This window comes from Montipora capricornis, chromosome 13 (genome assembly GCF_036669925.1).
Source record: "Montipora capricornis isolate CH-2021 chromosome 13, ASM3666992v2, whole genome shotgun sequence".
NCBI classification, from domain to species: domain Eukaryota; kingdom Metazoa; phylum Cnidaria; class Anthozoa; order Scleractinia; family Acroporidae; genus Montipora; species Montipora capricornis.
In genome coordinates this window covers 39,451,152-39,470,116 of record NC_090895.1, presented here as the reverse complement: position 1 = coordinate 39,470,116, position 18,965 = coordinate 39,451,152, and the positions used below count along the sequence as shown (strand labels likewise).

At 38.4% G+C, this 18,965-nt stretch overlaps 1 protein-coding gene across 2 annotated transcripts in view; it reads right to left on the bottom strand.

Moving 5' to 3' along the window:
• LOC138028367 (ubiquitin carboxyl-terminal hydrolase 9X-like) overlaps positions 1 to 14,833 on the bottom strand; it is a 72,338-nt gene extending 57,505 nt beyond the window's left edge. Inside the window, exons 1-8 of one of the 2 annotated variants that reach the window (XM_068875869.1) lie at positions 14,680 to 14,833; positions 12,118 to 12,596; positions 8,457 to 8,569; positions 7,620 to 7,732; positions 4,857 to 4,911; positions 3,900 to 3,950; positions 2,626 to 2,741; positions 949 to 1,015 (exon numbers count right to left, since the gene is read on the bottom strand). In XM_068875869.1, coding sequence (XP_068731970.1) covers positions 949 to 1,015; positions 2,626 to 2,741; positions 3,900 to 3,950; positions 4,857 to 4,911; positions 7,620 to 7,732; positions 8,457 to 8,569; positions 12,118 to 12,448 — 846 coding nt within the window. In that variant the 5' untranslated portion in view covers positions 12,449 to 12,596; positions 14,680 to 14,833. The remainder of the gene's footprint in view (positions 1 to 948; positions 1,016 to 2,625; positions 2,742 to 3,899; positions 3,951 to 4,856; positions 4,912 to 7,619; positions 7,733 to 8,456; positions 8,570 to 12,117; positions 12,597 to 14,679) is intronic. The other variant, XM_068875870.1, reaches the window with a different exon arrangement.
• Positions 14,834 to 18,965: the final 4,132 nt, after the last annotated feature.

The following is an 18,965-nucleotide window of genomic DNA, read 5'->3' as shown; positions in this document are numbered from 1 at the left end:
TATTGTTGAATTGTCTTCGAAAAATGCGTGGTTACCCCTAATTTTCTTTTGGGATTTCAATAACACTTGTTAAGATCTGCTTTTCCCGCATAGTCAGTAAACCACGCAAAAATACCTTTGAATTAGTAGACACTGATGTTAAACTGTCCAGATAAGTGAGAGGGTGACTCCTCTCTTTTGTCTATAGCCCACACTTCAAATTTACATATTTCTTTCATTCCCACAACTGTCACTTGCAGATTTAACTTTGGGTAGCATCACATGAAATAACTTAAAGATTAAAGAGTATTTTGGTATACTTGTATGTGTATGAAACCTTAAAAATAATAGTTTTAATATAAATTTCAACAGATTTTGAACACTTGGGTACTTGAAAATCTTTTTCAGCTAGACAAAACTGGGTGCAATCCTACAGTATGTAAGCTGATAACTGAGATTCAGTGAGCCAATTAAAGTCTAGAAATGCAATATCCAAGGCTGAAAAGTGTAATGTTCATTCACCATCTTTACCCCTTTAACATCCAAACCAGCCTAAACCGGCCATACTTAGTATTTTACACAGTCTAATGCCAGACAATTTTATTCGTCAATGGGCAACCCCCTGGAGTCAATGGGTTAAGGGAATACCATACATGTACAGTGTACTTTCATAAAAAGAACACTTTGAACTGGAAATAAAACTGTTTGACCCATTGACTCCAAGAAGTGAGACTTCCTAGATTTTACTGTCTAAAGTCAGACGATTCTACTCAACAGTGAGGGATGGTTCTGGAGTCAATGGGTTAATGTCTCGATAAGAGCTCCAGTTTAACGAGGAATGGTGATTCTGAACTTTAAACTGATCTACAGAACATGCATTAATTTCTTGGTTTATGCACTGATTCCAAACTAATTTGTAGCTTTAAATATACCTTACGTGAGAATTTTGTAAATCAGCGCATGACTTACTATAACAGGTAAAAAGTATTTTTCAACAGTTCCAGGCGTAAGAACCTCAGCACAGGATCCAAATGGTCTGCAACCGAAAAAAAAGCATGACATCTTCTTAAAACTAACAGGTCCGAAATCACAACCAAAGATAGCCAATGACAAAGTTCTGGTAAGGCATTGACATTTAAGGCCAAATAATAATACTGCACCACGTGTAACCACCTGAAAGTACATGTACTGACCCATCAAGATCAGGGTGTGTTCAACATACAATAAATTTTGGTCTACGTGCAAATGCTTTAGTCCTCCCAAAGAGCATTCAAGATCAGAAGCAAAAATCAAAATATTAGAACTCCAAATGTGGTCTGATCAAATAAATAATATTTTGTTGTTACCACAAGAGAAATGTAATGAATATTTCTCATAATAATTTTTTTTGTCATAATTTTCCTGTAAAAATAAAGTTGTTACAATTTTGTCATTGGAATTGGAAGTGTCAATAATTTTAACAAATGAATAAAAACTTTTTTCAATCTGGTGTGTCATTTTAATTGCAGAAGTTTCACCAAAATAACTCATTCCTTTTCTGCAGCAACTTCGACTAAGTACATGTAAAAATACATTGTGCCGAAGGAATTCCCAGGGAGAGCGACAAAGCGAAATGATGCCATAAATATCCCAATGCTCTCAGGTGGTACTGTACGTACTCATACACCATACGACCCGTATGACGTTGAAAAAGTGTTCGCAATTTGTTTAACAGACTGATGTTTCGCAAGATAAAACAAAGCTTCTCCTTATTCCCGCCAAGGAAACTCCTAATAATTACGGGAAGTAAACAGTTTGATTGCCAAATCACACTACTGCATTTCAAGTGACGTCAAAGCAAAACTTTCCAGAAAGTTCCATGGACAGATTATGTTGTTTGCATCCATGGTCGCTTGTTGCTCCTTTGTTTTTGTTCGATAAGCCAGTTAAATGCTTTGCATTTTTGTGCTCTGTTTTTACATTCATTTTTCAAATTACAAGGAAGAGATATTATTGTGGGTGCACAAAGAAAAGTCAAGGACAAAAGGAACCAACCCACTTTAATTTTTCCCTTTATAATGGCCATTAACGTTTGACCAACACTTTTGGGTTACTAACCAATGGAATTTTTCTGTCACCACAATTATCAGTAATAATTTATTATTCTCATTAGAGCAATTTTCAAATGAGTGTCATAAAACCAAAACCAAAGTAATTACTTTGGCCAATCAAAAAGGACGGAGACAATCCAGTAAACCAATTAAAACCTCGAAGTAATTACACATAGCCGACACAAAGCACGGGAAAATGTGCACGCGCGAGCTACGATTGGTTTTTGTTTCACTTCTGATCGGCTGAAAAAGTGACGCGAGAACTTTGAACCAATCACTGAGTGAAGTAATCATAAACCAAAGTAATTCGCTAATTACTTTCGACACACAATTGGAAAACTGCTCTATGTCAAACCAGAATGGTGGATTTTGCAACAATTCAGACTGCTCTTTTAGCTTTAACCTCAATTGACACCTCTGGGATTTCGAAGACTATGCAACTGTAGTTCACCATTATGTAGTTGTAGACCTCAGGACAGTCTTAGACAGAAAACTCCAAGTTGCCATAAATAGAACATTGTATCTACATGTATATGTACAGTAAAAAAGATTATACCTCAGAAGTGCTGCCAGGAGAGGAACACTAAGGTTCTCTCCTCCACATATTCTTTCCTGCAATGTGCTGAAACCTCCAAGGACACCAAACTTGTTCACTAGATCCACTAGCCAGCCCTGAACGAATACAATAATTACATGTACTACAATTATTATTGTATTGGCTATTCGCCCAATAGTCATTGCTGTTGTTTGTTTTTGTTTTCAAATGAAGGTTTGTCCAAACACTTCGTCTGATTGGCTGAATGCACTCAGGCAAATCCCCACATGTCAGCTATTTGAATAATTTTGTATTAAACAAATTCATTTTACGGTGTGCAATGATTTTTGTAGGAATGAGGGAAAAATTAATAGAATTCAAAACAGAGTAAAATATAAATTATTACAAAACAAAGAAAAATAAATTATAAGTAATTCAATATTTTTAAATTTTTATTTTGTACATGTATGTGTGAAGTGGCCAAAGTACATTGCCGCAAAGGCACTAGTTGGCCAACACCATAGTACATGTAAATTAGATGGCAACAAAAATTCAAATTACTAAAAGTGAATCAACCCAAAATAGATCTAGGAAAGCATGAGGGCTTAGAGAGTAATGATCGAGTATCAGCAGAAATCAATTTTGGTTTTTAATTGACAAGAAAAGTATCATAAAGAATGGGTTTGAACTTTAAGGTACAGATTCCCAAATCTTTGATCCAAGAAATTAAAAGGCAGACCAAAGGAAATTAGTGAGTATTTGCTGTCTATAGAAATTGAAACTGCTAGAAAATCTTGTATTATAATAAAGTACATGTACGTAGAATGCTGCAGTCGGAATATCTGAGAAAACACCTTGAATGCTGTCAGAATTATTCCTTATCTTATGAGTAAAACATCCTATTTTGAGTAAAGCAAGATATTTTAACTCCACCTAAACAGCTGTATATGTTTTCTCGTTTAAGGATTTCAAGAAGCTTATAACAAGATCCAGTGCTCTCCCATGCAATTGCATAGGCAAAAAAATACTTTGAATACTGTACATTTCTTCTGCTTGGTGCAAATACATGTTGTATGTGTTACATGTAACCTACAGTAGTCCCGACAACAATACCATAAAAAAAGGATATACCAGCATTAGAGCATAATAAAGTAAATTGGTCACATTCATTTAAAGTGAAAGCAAAACAAAGTGTGATCAATAAATTAGTCAGATTTGAAATCTAGCGGTACATACTGTTTTTAATTAACACAAAGATGATACAGGTAGAGATTGAGTTTTGGAAAGGCATTTACCTTCGGTGACCTGGCATCAGGAGGTCTGGCATAAACTGAACTTTCAACAACCTAAAAAAGGGAGATTATTCTTAGTAACTAACATGGAAAACAATGCAGCAGATTGCTGTGCCAGGCCTGCAGTGTGGCCATATTGGCAACAAAACCATAAAAACAATTGAGGAATTTCTTTGCCCTTATAATTAACACAACAGTTCCGCACTTTATGACAAATTGACTCATGCTTGGGTTATAGAAGCATGGATTGAGAATAACAGTCCTTCTCACAACTACGATCACTGGCTAATGACTAGCAAGGTATGTCGTTCCTGCATCCAAACCATTTTCACTTTTACAGTTTTAGCATGTATCTAAGAGAAATCTTTCCTTTTTCCCTTGTTATGCAGCATGGAAAACCTTCATGTTTTTCCCAGGCAGACCAAAAAGAAACCTGATTCAGAGAGAGCTTGGTTCTTATGATATTGAGACTCAAAATTTCATTTTTTCCTTTAGAGGGTGACATCTATTGGTAAATGTATCATTAAGGATGGTGCCTACTATTGTTATTGCGCATATGCTCCGCGCATCTCAAGATACTCTGATTCCCTATGGGTGGTGCTTATTAATACAGGGATATATTTGCGCCATTCAAAACTATGCAGAAAAAGCACAACTTAGCAAGTGCTCTTGACATCCAAAAAGAAAATTGGGGGTAACCATGCATTTTTCATAATTAAGCTTCAATTTGGAAAAGAATGCCATACATTGCTTTGTATTTTAAAGCTTTTTACAAATATTGTTCCTTAATTATCTTTAAAAAATGCGTGGTTACCGCCAATTTTCTTTTTGGATTTCAATAACACTTGTTAAGAGCTGCTTTTCCCGCATATTCAGTAAACCGCGCAAAATACCTTTGAATTAGTAGGGACCGTCCTTAACAGCTCAAACCACTTTCTTTGGAAGGGGACTGTCACTCACCTGAGCTCCATGAGGAACAGTTTCTGAAGGCCTTGCACCATTATAGATATTAAATCTGATAAGGAAGAATTATTGAGCTTGTCACAAAAATGCCAAACAGTGTTTCTCAGAATACAGTGATGTGCAAATCCCTCACCCATTGTACAATCAGGAGCAGACGTGGCTCAGTCGGCTAGTGTGCGGCTTTTGAAACAAGAGTTCCCCAGTTCGATTCTTGGTGACTTCAATGTCTGTTTCGACTTTCCTCTGATCCGTGTAGCTATAGCTTTAAATACCCGTAAAAACGGAGCACTGACAGAGGGAGGGGCGTAAAGGGTGCACCGTCGGCTTCCATTGATATCAGTTTCGTTATTGAAGGAACTTCCGACGTTAAATAAAGTGCCTTTACTTACTTTACTTTATATTAGTTTTACATGCACATTCTACTGAGTCTCTGAAAAGGAAGGTGGATGCCTGATGTATTGTCCAAATTGTGCAAGATAAACTTGTATGTTCTGGGTGGCCATAGCAAAACAAGCACCAGTGGGGCATTGTAGGTGGTCTTTTATGGGGCGAGTTGAATGTGTGAGTTAACGATATAGAGGGGGGGAGGGGGTTATTTGATGAAGGTTGTAATTTAGAGTTTTCACCGACAGGACCAAGGTTTCTTGAGGATGAACCTGTGGTTCCGGGGAGCTATACTGCTTTTTAAATAACCAGAAGATGGTATAAATTCTCCATAAAGAACTAGAATGCAAAGTAGAAAAGCTCAAGCACATTTTGGAGCTCATGCAGCTGGAGATAAAAAATCACTCTACATGCGTTTCAGTCATGATTAATTAATACAGTCTATCATTTATTAAAGGGAACCTCCACTTTTACTACAGAATAAATTTACCCCATTGACTCCCAGGGGTTCCCCATTGACAAGTAAAATCGTCTGGCGTTAGACAGAGTAAAATACTCTGGCGTTAGACAGAGTAAAAATACTAAGTCTGGTCGGTTTCAGCCGGTTTGGACGTCAAAGGGTTAAATCAAAGGAAATTATGTTTACAAACAAATTTTATCAAAATTTGTTTTTAAAACAGTGTTTACAGTATATCAAGAAAAGTGAATTTTACAATTCGCTTGATTTCACTTTCAAATTTTGTGAGCACAGCCCTCTTGAATCATTGTGACATGTTACGGTTGCCCTATTGTTCTGACACAAACAACTTTGTTTAATAACAATAGGGCAACAGTAACACGTCACAATTATTCAAGATGGTGGCACCCGCAAAATTTGAAATAAAAAATGGGCAATTCTAAAACTTGTTTCTTTCGGATACAAACACTTTCTTTGAAAATGCTTTAGACAGACTTGACTGCAACGGTTAACGTATTTACCAGTGTATAAGTCAATCCCATATAAGTCAACCCCCCTTTTTTGATGGCAAAAAAAGCAATTTCTTAATTTCTTTGTTAAAATGTTCATGGGATACTAATCTTGTATTCTTCGATTTCTGGAACTGTGGATACACAAAAAAATCAGGGCCTCAAGGGCTTAATAGTTTTGTTGTATATGCGGGCATTTTGTCCTTGAGTTTCGAAAAAAGTTCTCAACACGTAAACCTCAAACGAACCTGTTTCGTTGTTCAAGGATAAAGGGCTTTAGAGGATAAGCAAAACATCTCAGAAGCAGGAGTTAATCGTTGAAAATATCTTCAAAAACAATGCAAAATGTGCAAGGTTTAATTGGTCCTTGACTTATAATTTCTCACATGACAAACAAAACAAAACTCATAAGCCAAACAATACGAAGTTTGCAAAAGCATTTAACTCAGCCAGGGTTGTAAAAAGAATAAAAAACAATCGTTACCAACCAGCATTTTCAGGCAACACGGGTGACAATGTTTGCATGCAAACACAGGGTGTATTGCGCCAGGTTACTAAGCCATTGAACGATAGCGTTTTATTTGAAGAAACAGAAATACCTTTTAGACCTTTCCGCCTTTGGAAAACAAAAATTTCCAGTGTCTATTTCTTAGAGTTGGACAAATCCTTTTTCATTTCAACTTGAATTGCTTACATTCATTTTGAAGTCTTTTCTCATTCATTTCGAAGTCTTTTGTCATTCATTTTGAAGTCTTTTGTCCACTGCGTTTGTTATGCCCAAGACAACATTATTATGTTTATTTTGAATAAATTCTTTAGTTGGAACTTGGCTCTAAACCTTTGACCCGTGTGTAAGTCTAGGGCGATTTTTGGAGCTTCTTTTGAGGCTGTAAAAGGTCGACTTATACATGGGTAAATACGGTATTTGCTGTGATTTAAAGTTATTTTTTGTTGAAGTGGAGGTTCCCTTAAATTTGATTGGGAGGAATAAGGGTGAGGGTAGGGGGATGCTTAACGGAGAGGGGGGAGCTTAATAACTTTCTTCCGCTGAAAAGGGGAGGCTTATTTGAGAAGGAGGGCTTAATAGAGGATTTACGGTAAACATAATTACAGCCTAGATAACCTGATCCGAAAAACAGCCTGAACCATATTGTTGTAAATAAGGAACACTGACCTTGCACCTGCATTCCTGATACAAGTGAGATAAATGTACATGATGACAGGGTAAATGCAGATTAATAATGGGTAATGGAAAACACCAAGCTGTGCAAGATAGCAGGGTATTTGTGATAACTGCATTTGAGATCTCCCCTTTAAGAATGACTAAATTATTCATCTCCCAACAGATTCCCATGTGCAATGGTGGGCCTGGAATATATGAGAAAACCTAGAAAATTAGCAATTTTATACCTGGACATAGGATTAAAAACCAAAGAGACAAGATCCAGAAGAGGGTACCAATCCTGGGCCAGTTTCGTTACACAAAGCTCTACAAGTTTCTCTGTGTTCTTCAGAATGGCTTTCTGAATAAAAGAACAAGTAACCAATGAATTTTGAACATTCTGTAATATGGTGTTAAGTCACATGCTCAGATGTAGGGGGGGGGGGGGGGTGGGGGTCATGGAAGGAAAAAGTAGAAGAGCTTAGGCAAAATGAGGGGCTAGATGGAAGAGAAGGATGAGATGTAAGTTGGTGGGACGCAGCAGAACATATTAGTACATAAATCCAAATAATTATTTTTTCAACAAATATAAGAAACAATCCACAATAAAACTCCAATATTATTTTATAACTTCCTTATTTGATTCTCAGAGCCTTTAGACTAAATTTACATCTTAGCAGAATAAATAATTTATGAACACTTGGGTTCATTCTAATTAAGAATGCGATGTAACTTCCACTTCAAGTTAAAAAAAAAAAGGTTAAGTAGCATGTGTTGATGTACCCAAAATCGAAAAGGCCTACAATCGCACAATAACTTTGGGCACTGAATTGAGGGGAAGGGGTGAACTGATATGTTACATCAAGTGTCCCAGAAATGTATGACCGAGATTGTAGGACTTGGAAACCAAGGTACAGGAGGAATCAGAGCAGATGTGAGCAAGGAGAAATTCTGACTCTGACATGTATCTTCTGTGACAAAAGTCAATCCAAGCCATCATTTTCATTTTCTATGAATGATAGCACATCCCAGCAAAACTTTCCATCAAACCCTCAACTGTGACACAATATTTTATTAAAACTCACATGAATGTCATATTTCCATCCATTGACTGCCTCGTCATTGAGAATTTTATGAAAAGATGTCGTTAAACCATCACGGAAAAACCTCTGACATTCTTCACTCTTGGTGTCAAGGTCTGTTGAAATGCAGCAAAATTTAAAGTTAACATTAATTGCTGCTCATAGCAACTGGAATCTAATCTTCTGGCAGAATACTTAAATGCAAGACATTAGTAACCTTTCAGGGCAACACAGCTTTAACCCTTTTGATGCCCAAACCGGCCTAACCAGCCAGTATTTTACTCTGTATAATGCCAGATGATTTTACCCATCAATGGGGAACCCCTGGGAGTCAATGGGTTAAGATGAACTTAACTTACAGAGTACATGTTCTGTACCCAGTGAAGCCTTCAAGATTTTTTGGCTAGAAACTGAAATACCCCCAAAACCCAATGTTGCTTTAGAAAATGCCAAGAGAGCATTTTAGAGCTCCTCACAAACCTAATTAATTTTAAATAGGCAAAGTCACCCTCAAGCCAATGCTTCCAGCGGTATTGTCCATTTTTGCACATGACCTGTGGGATGCCCCTGGCTTTGCAATCTACACGTAGCAATTGTTATGGATCAGTGCTTTCGCGTGAGAATCTTTGCAGATTCATTAGCCCCACCCTCCCTTCCCACAGGGATACTTGTCTTAGGAGGTAAGTATTAAGTTAGGTAAGTATTCTCATTGGACTAGTTTCAACGTGACGGTGTCTGTTAGCAGCTCCCGCTGGGGTGATTCCCACTTGCAGGGTAGTCATGGATCCCTGCTGGGCCTGGATTACCTCAGGCCCCTCCCCGCTATTAAGGCAACAGTTCGCAAGCTCATCAACTGGCGATGAGTTTAAAATTATTGTTTCAGTAACACCCTGTGACACAAGGGTTTTAGTTTCAGGTCAAATTAATATTAAAGTAAAAGTAATCACACATTAGTTATAAGTGATCGACTAAAGAGCCTCAAATAGGAACATGAGCTCTCTTTTCCAGAGTGATTCATCTTCATTTTATCTGCATGAGATCACCGTGAAGTGTGTAAGATCGCTAATGGACTAACAGCGGCTGCCAGCGGCGCCTACATATGCTGATATCCGATCTCACCCATAGATCTCTTGCTTGTAAAGCACATTTGAATATGTTAATAGAACATGGGCTATATAAATTCATTACCATTACCAAGTGCTCCAGATACCATAGATGTCCTAACATGGCAGCCAAAACGTGAAACCGATAACCATGTGATTTCAACAGACATCATGAACAGTATACATTCTCCTTTCTAATTTTTTTCACTGCTTTCACTTTGTGCGATTCTCATGGTAACTTACAGTGTACTTGAATTGATCAAACTTTAAAAAAGTGATGCTTGGCCTGTCATAAATCTTGTCCAAAGGAAACACCATTTTCATGTCTGTTCATTAAAGTCCTGTTGGGTGGGGTTAATGCCAGGAAGGGTGACCCTCTGGGACAGCGATACCCCATAATGAATGCTTTGAAAAGTCAGGCTAGCATAGAAGCCATTACCACACCTCCCACCCCCAGATAGGTCCAGAAAAGCCCCTAATTAGATGCACATGGATTTCTGTAAGCCTTAGGAGGTGTCCCCTTTGCCCTTCTCCTCAACTTCAATATCACTCATGTCTCGAAACACAGACAATTAATAAAATAAAATCACAAGAGTGTCCTTGAAATACAGCTCCTCAAGTGCAATATAAGGATAAACAGCAGCATTTACATGTACCTTGAGCTAAAAATAATGCTAACCTAAACTTTCCCTCACTTAATTGTTGGAAATAGGTACATGTAGCAAAGGCTTAAGCCTGGTTTTCACAAGCAATGCAAGCACAAGGGCAAGTATAAGATAGGTAATCTCCCCATGAAAACGGGGTTGATGCAAGCAGAAGCACAAGCACAATGATCAAAATTTGTCCTTTTCAATGTGCTTGCGCTTATGCTTACACTCGCGAAAGAGAGCATAAGCACAACGAAATCTGCCATGTCTGGCCATGTCTGTTCCGGATTCCCAGTGTCTGAGCATTTCAACAAAAATGGCAGGGGCCATGATTGATGTTGATGCTTAAATGTATGTTGATGTTCATTTTCACTTAGCAGAGATCTATCCAGGTTTTCAGATTTGGGGGTCCTCTGGACCCCTTTTTGAAAAATTTGGGGGTCCATTGCAAAATTTTGGGGGTCCAGCTAATTAATATTCAAGAATTAATATGCGATCTATTGCCTCTTAATTGCTGCTGCAGTACCCTTTCAGATTTCTAATTGCACAAATATAAAGTCTTATCCCTCCCAACGAATATGAACTTGTGCCTGTTGATTCATCAATCAAAATGTATGGGCTGTCAAAGCTCCATCGATCACATCTGAAAACGTCTCGAGGAATCCGTATGTTGTTGGAACTGTTGGCTCCAGTTGATAAATTATCAAGATCTCCACGGCAAAAAAAAAAGAACTGAATCTCAATTTCCGTAAAAGAGCATCATTTATTTTAACAACACTTGAGGTGTAATTTATGAACAAAAGAGTAAACAAATGTAAGCGATCGATACACAGTTCATCGTCAGCCTGTGCGGCCGTGACTTCGTCATGGCCAATGTTAATAATCAAGCGATTGAATACATTCAAGTTTCATGTTCAACACATTAATTTTAACACTAACTCCAAAGAAGTTGCATAATTTGCAAAACATACAAGTTACCCGCAAGACAAGAACCGAGACAATGACACATGTGCACCCGGAATTAATATCAAAAGGGTCGCACAAAACAAAAATTTAACACATTTTGCCAACATTGGATTCTCTGTCACTTCGCTCACAGACCAATGCTTGAAATTCTCTTGGAAAGCATGCAACAAACTAAACTGAATGTTTTATTATCACTAGAGACAGATCGAAAGTGTAGCTGATTGTCTCGCCTAACAAACAGCTCAGATCATGTCACGCAACACATGCAAATTCAAAACTGAACTCCTGAAGCTTGACATAATGGTTGACAAAATGAAATTATTTGACTACAATAATCCGAAAATAACAGCTTACCTTGAAATTTAAAGAACTCGATCATTTATCTGTTGTGAGAAATGGGAATGTTCAATTTCCTCGTGAAATACGCCGTTCGCATGTTTTTCCTGGTGTTCGTAATTTGAATAAACATTCAATTTTTTTTAGGCGTCCATTTGGTCCCCTTGTTCCAGAATCTATGCGTCCAAAAGTAAAACGAATACGTCCTAGGACGCTATGACACACTCTGGATACATCTCTGCTTAGCATGTGCTACTTATATCTATGCTTGTGCTAGTGCTTGTGTTGCTACTGAAGACCAGGCTTTATATTTGGATGTACAGCTGTATTTTTCTTTCAAAACAATAAAAGTGTCGTTGCCAAAATGCTCTGCTGGCAAAGACTAGTGTCTCAACTAATTTTGGTGCCAATTGTAATTTCAGCACAATCGGATGAAGTTAATGAATTTATATTGCATTACAAGCTATTGTTTCCAGGCTGAAAACAATAGCTGGCTGCACACTTCAATGATGAAATAATACTTCATTGCTTGATCCACCCATAGGTCATTTTTCCTACAACATTACAACAAACTGTACTATTAATAATACTGTCTCAACAGTTGCATTATACCTGCTCGACAAAGTTTGATGGAAGCCTCCAAGAGTACCTCCAGTTCTCCTTTCGGAAGAACTGGGACCACCCAGCGTGGCCTATTGATCATCTCATCCAGTTTGGAGAGTTCCGCTAGAGGAAAAACCACTTCACCATTGGGTAACAGAAGACCAGAATTGTCCTCATTTTGTACAAGAGTGTTCTCACTGTCTGTCTGTTCTCCAGACTCACTTGACTGTCCAATCTGCTGTGGCGGTGTTGCTGCATTGTTAGGAGGGTGATTTTGATTTTGATTTTGATTCTGAGGTCCAGCATTTCCATTGTTCCCTCCACGCACAGAAATAGTCATTTTTGTAAAATGAATTTTCAGGTGTCAAGGTAAAACCACAAGTGTCTCCATACATTAAGGAGCTGTGCAAGAGAAAATTGCTGTCCTTTGCCAGGTTAGAAGAATACTTAAAATTGATGACGTGAACGAAGTTACTTTGACAGATTTCCTGAAAAAATGAAAATGCTTCAGTGACACATACCTTAACCCAAAATACCAGTAAATGGCACATAAACTGTAACTATAGCAGCTAGCCAGTTCACAAAAGTAAGAAAGCTGTAAATAAGTGCACTTAACCTGATGATGTCACATAATGCAGGAGTTTGGAGAAATGACTGTAATACCTACCCTTGGAAGCATTTCGCAAGGGATGGTACGTCAAGTAAGTATTTTTGTTATCCAACTTTATTAGTTATTGTACAAAAACCACGAAACAAGTATGAGTACGAGTGCAAATATATATATTGCACAGTTAGTTATATGTACACTTGGTTATTGTACAGTAGATAACTGGTTTGACTAGTTTAGTTGCTGACGTTGTCCCGCACACACAAATCTGTCACACGTTCTTGATTGTTTACAATTCACTTTATAACATATTTTGGTGTGTAGTATCGCTGAGTATTAATTTTTAACTCGCCCTAGCAGGCTCGTCAAAGTACTTAGTGATAATACACACCAAAACAACTAATAAGATATAATCATGTATTTCTTCTAACAATACAGGCATACAGCAGAAGACAAACCTACAGTTTGTATGCAGTCTTGTTAGAAGAAAAGATAAATTTTAAAATTTTCAATGTTGTGAATAACGTTTAAGGCAAACAAGGGACTAGGAACTGGAACACAAAAAACAAATAACTTAAGACAAAAGCAATCCACATTGGTAGGATAATGGTTAACAAAGTTAATGGCGTTGCATGAGGTACTGTAACAATGCATTTACATCGAACAGTTTTGCAGAGTTAATTTCCCTAGGAAGGCAGACTCTTGAAAGTGTTCAAACTGGTTTGAACAACCTTAAGAGCAGGTACAACGATAGAAAGTTGTTCTTTATACATGTAGTTTGATGCGACCCACCGCACAAACAGATAAGAGCAAGTTGTTCTGTGCAGCTTTGTGCAACCAAGTGCAGAAACACAAATTCTTAGTAGAAACATTCAAGGGGGAAAAGCATAATTCAATAAAGGTGGTCAAAAAGATGACCAAATCATGATGCGGAAACAACATTGCATTCATAAAATTATAAATGTATTTCCTATTACTTATCACAGGATTTGATACTAAACTACATTAGACGGTGTATTTACAACAGAAATATTCAAAGTTTTCTGCAATTGAGTATGAAGCGGCATTGGCAAAAATAAAAAGTGTCCACTGAGATGCTGTATTTATAAGTTTATCAAAACACACAGAAACTAATCACTGTGATTTTGAGTGGCAGGAAAAAAAGCTGGAAAGATGCTCATCTATCAAACAACCTTTGCACTACTTTACAGACCATCTACCTACCTCTTTTGAGGCACAAAGTGATTGGCTTGCTGTCCAAACCGAAAACAAAAGATTGGACAACAGAAACAACGACTCAAACTTAAAAACAATAGAACTGAGCTGTTGCAATACCAAATAATAAGCATAATACTCAGTATACAAGAGCTGCATCACTTCGTCTACTTTGCAAATTCTTATCAACAACGATGTCCAGTGGAAATTATCTTTGAGTCAAGCTGGTGATTGAGAAGTAAATACTGAATATGTAACCTTTATAACTAAACGGTGGAGTTTCAAGCTTAAGACAGGGCTGTTTTAAATAACAATAATAATTTTATGATCAATGCAATGTATCGTACCCTTTATCGCTTTAATTGCAGACTACGATACTGCAGTAGCACCCTATGAGCTAACGCCTTAGAGCTCCGCATAAACAAGTAAAACAAATAAATTGGATAAATTAACACATCAAACCCTGCACTGTGACATTCAATTAACCGGCCGATCGCATACATACGTAATCGCAGTAAAATCCACACGGTGTTAAAAATAAACAAGCCAAATCTAACTCTGTATAGGAGTACAGAGCATGTAACAAATTAATGCTACTCGTGTTACTTCGTTTTGCGTGTTCCTATGAAACGCATTACACCAGTTTCCTCATTTCATCAAAACTGACAGGAAATGCACTTTGCAAGCAGGGTTCAAAATGGCTTCCAAATCGGCTGACAAATCTTTCTAGGGAAAACCCTAAGCCTCACCTCGTTTGACCAGAAGAATCTCACATAACAGTCGATTCATGCACAAACAGAATCCAAAAGAAGGATAATATCAAAATTATTTTTTGGTGCTCTTGGGTTTCGTAAAAATAACTATTTTGCATGTGGCAGAAGCCTCCTTTTGGCTTGTTGTCATGCGCAGTTGCTTCTGAGGTCACGTGTTTGTCTGATTAGAGCCCAGGGCCCGGTTGTTCGAAAGCCGATTAACTTAATCCAGGATTAGCGTAAACTTTTGCGTCATGTTTTCAACTTTTTGGTGAAAGTTTCTTTTGCTTATTTTTGTTTTTCAGGATTGACTTGCTCTAAGGTAAAATTTTTGCCGAATATCAGCGTTGAAAAGCACTTGGGAGTACAGAAAGTACAGAAACTCCTTGGTTAATTTTTAATCTGGGATTAACGTTGATCGGCTTTTGCACAACCGGGCCAACGAGCGCTTGAACACCACTAGTGTCAAGGATGCTGCCTAAGCAAACTTTAAAGGGGACCTCAGAGCTAAACGCTGAGAACTTAGGAGCCCAACATATGAAGTGAAAGGTGTTGCTGTGAAAAATTAAGGCGCCCAGAGCTATTCTTTGGGAGCCCCAAGCTACCGGGCTCCTGTTAGGCAACAGCTTTGGGTGTTCTTGGTTTTCACGGTTTTCATGATCGACAACCTTCTATTATTGCTTACTGCAATTTCGTTTCCAAGACTCCTCATTAGGGAGCGTTTTTGAGTAGCGGACGGCAACTGGAAGAGAACATTTCGCATGCCAAGACAGTGGTGTCTTCCAGATTTTTAAACTAATCATTTCTAATTCTTTATTTTCGCAAATCCCATCATACAGTTCATTTTGGGAGGATTGGGGGGGGGGGGTTGTTTGCAGTAAAACAATTGATATCCTGTTTACTGATGCATGATACAGTCTCAAGAGTAAATAAATTAAATTTTTAAGGAACCACCAAAACGAATTGCATTATGGGAGTGGGAGAAACGACAACTTTACTTATATCAATTCTCTACTTGCACAAATCCCATTATACACTTCTTTTACCCCAACCGCCACCAAAAGTAAATTGCATGGGCATTGTTTCCGATTTCTCTTGGGTCATCTTCATGTCCCCAAGAGCCTGATTTCAAACAATGATTATGCAAAATTTTGGGGGATAAAAGAGATGTAATGTGGTTGTGTGAAGACAGCTTACTTCCCGTTGCCGTCCACGTCTCAAAAACGTCGCGTGCTTAAGCTCCCTATTCTCGCTGGGAGTGGAGCAAAAAAGGATAAAGGTGCTAAGAAAGAGGTGTAGAGAAAGCCGGAAGTGCAGTGCAGTGCAGTGCAGTGCAGTGTCCACATTAACACTTGAAACGATGTCTCGGTCACTTTGAGTTCGTACGTTGTTAAAGCTAAGTGCGTAAAGGAAGCCCGCAAACATGTTCGCGGATTCGTGTCCGGTTAAAACATGGATGCTCAACTAAGGGCGTGTTCGATTGACCGTATTCCGGAATAGGAATTTATGGAATAGAAGTTGGAAATCCTTCGTTTTTGTGGGGATTCACATTAAGATTGTCAAACATCTGCTAAAATGCCATTTTAAACATAGCTTTATAATTCTTGTTGCTGCAAAACGCCATACATAGTGTTTTAAATCATCACTCCACGTATTCTTTCTTCCGCGGGTCAAATATGTGACACTTTATCTAATTTTAAAAATCATTTCTGGAAACGTGTTCGTCTTCTTTGTCTTTATGCACGCGCTAGAATTCCCTTTCGCCAAAATGCCTCAGTCTTAATGAATTCCTGGGCTCTCTCATCGAACACATGTACGGATACTCGACTTACAAGGTCAAAAATAACTATTAATAGGAAATAGTCGCCTGGAAACAGTCGATCTTGTATGATGAAATTATTGAAATGTTTATTAGGGGACCAAGAAAACTGCTTGCGATAGTATAACGTTTTCTCAGAAGAACGTCAATCACCCTGCGCGCAGACCTCCCCTTCACTCCAGCCTCTCCTCTGAACGACTACCCGGGGCCCCGCAAAGACTTCCCCAACCTCGTTCCTAGGGTCTATTTGTTGATGAGGAGACCCTGGGAACGAGGTTGAATCTTCTCGAAAGTGACTACTATGGGAATCGAAGTCACGCAGTTTCAATTTTTTAGAACTTGAAATGATACCATGGAATTATATTAAAGTACCTCCGATCGACAACAGAGAGATTTAAATTCACGTTGGCGGGGAGAGCAAGACTTAACAGAGCAATCAGTATTCTGGCTTGTTTTTGTCTTTGTTTTACCTGTTCTTGTGATAGCTGTGGCTAACAGACAAGAAATGAACTTTAGGCGACCGATCAACTCTCATAACATTAGAGGTCTTTAAGAGAGAGAAACTGAATAGAAGCATGACATTCATTTCTCTTTGTTTTTATTTTCTCGATGTAAAGTAGCTCGATATGTGTAGCCCAAAGGCAAAAGATCAACTAAAATTGAACATTGAGTGCTTTTGATTCATGGCAAAGCAAAGCCTGTGAGCACTGAGGTACTCCATCTCCGAGCGACTGGTCCCACCCCAGTCCCTCGGAGAGCCTGCTTGCAGGCCATGGCAAAACTCAAATTTCGAACCATAGTATCATCTACTGGGATGCGAAAACACAATCGATGCGCATGCTCACATTCCTTTTTTTTTGTTATTTACACCATACATATTGTGCAGATATCGCTGCCACACAACTGCTGTTTTAAAACAGATTTCTTGTCACTTGCCATTGACCTTCGACTTACTCCCTTTGCTACTGACAAACACAACGAATGGCACACATGAACTACTGAACAACATCAAAGTCCATAGTCGTCTGCCTTCGGTTTGCCCTCGGTTCGCGATTCCCTCCAACTTCTCACGATACGTCAAACCGTGACGGGTGACCTCTGGACAATGTCACAGGACTCCCAGGCTATAAGAGTGATAAAAGTACATACATTTCTAATGATGAGGAAAAATTTTATTGTTATTTATACCATACATATTGTGCAGGTATCGCTGCCACACAACTGCTGTTTTGAAACAGGTTTCTTGTCACTTGCCACTGACCTTCGACTTATTCCCTCGCTACTGACAAACGCAACGAATGGCACACATGAACTTCTGAGCAACATCAAAGTCCATAGTCGTTTGTCTTCGGTTTGCCTTCGTTTGCCTTCGGTTCGCAATTCTCTCTAACCTCTGACAAACCGCGACGGGTCACCTTTGGCCAATGTCACAGGACTCCCAGGCCATAAGAGTGATAAAAGTATATACATTTCTAATGTTGAGGAAAAATTTTATTGTTGTTTGCATCATACATATTGTTCAGATATCGCTGCCACACAACTGCTGTTTTGAAACAGATTTCTTGTCACTTGCCACTGACCTTCGGCTTACTTCCTTTGCTACTGACAAACACAACGAATGGCACACATGAACTACCGAAGAGCAACAAAGTCCACAGTCCACGTATTAGGGAAATATAATTTAACCCTTCTGGTCTAAAACGTATAACACAGGAATGGCTACAAGGCATGTTTCAATCCTTGTTCTCCAGCTCTATAAATTAAAGAAGTCGTAAAGAGAGAAGACGAGATAAATACACTTGAAACTGGAATTTAAATTCACACAAAAAAATATGTCAAATCTGTCAGATCATGTTAAATGACAGGTGAATTGGATCATGTCAAATGACAAGTGATTGAATGGTCCTCTCTTGTCCATCTCTTATATCTCAATATTCTACAGTTTAGAATCGCTTGCGGCTTACATATGCACCTCTCTCACTTGACATATATGAGTTTGAGTAAAGAAAAACCCAGCTATTAAATGGATCCGAAAGCCTTGGAATAATCTTTAGATAATTGGATGTCGAAGATCAGGTTTCAGTTGTATTATTGTGTTTTCTGGTTGTTTCAACATCGTTTAAGGCTCGCTCCAACCCTCTGTGGGTTTCATCATCCGAGCAGGGCTACCGTCCGCACTGATCACTTGCACACCAAAAATTCACGTGCTCTTCAGATTAAATGGGCTATTGATAGACGGGAACAACGACTAAAAATTCAAAATTAAACGAAACTACAATTCAAACGTACTTGGCAAAGTTAAGTTACTCCGGTTTTCAGTGCTCATGAACGCAATGTGACAACTGAACCTTGATCGTAGCGTTCTTGATTATCGGCTGAGGCACACTGCATTCCGTGAAAATCGGAAGCAAATTAAGTAGTTACTCTGCCTAAGGTCAAAGTCCACGAAAGAATGAACTCCCAT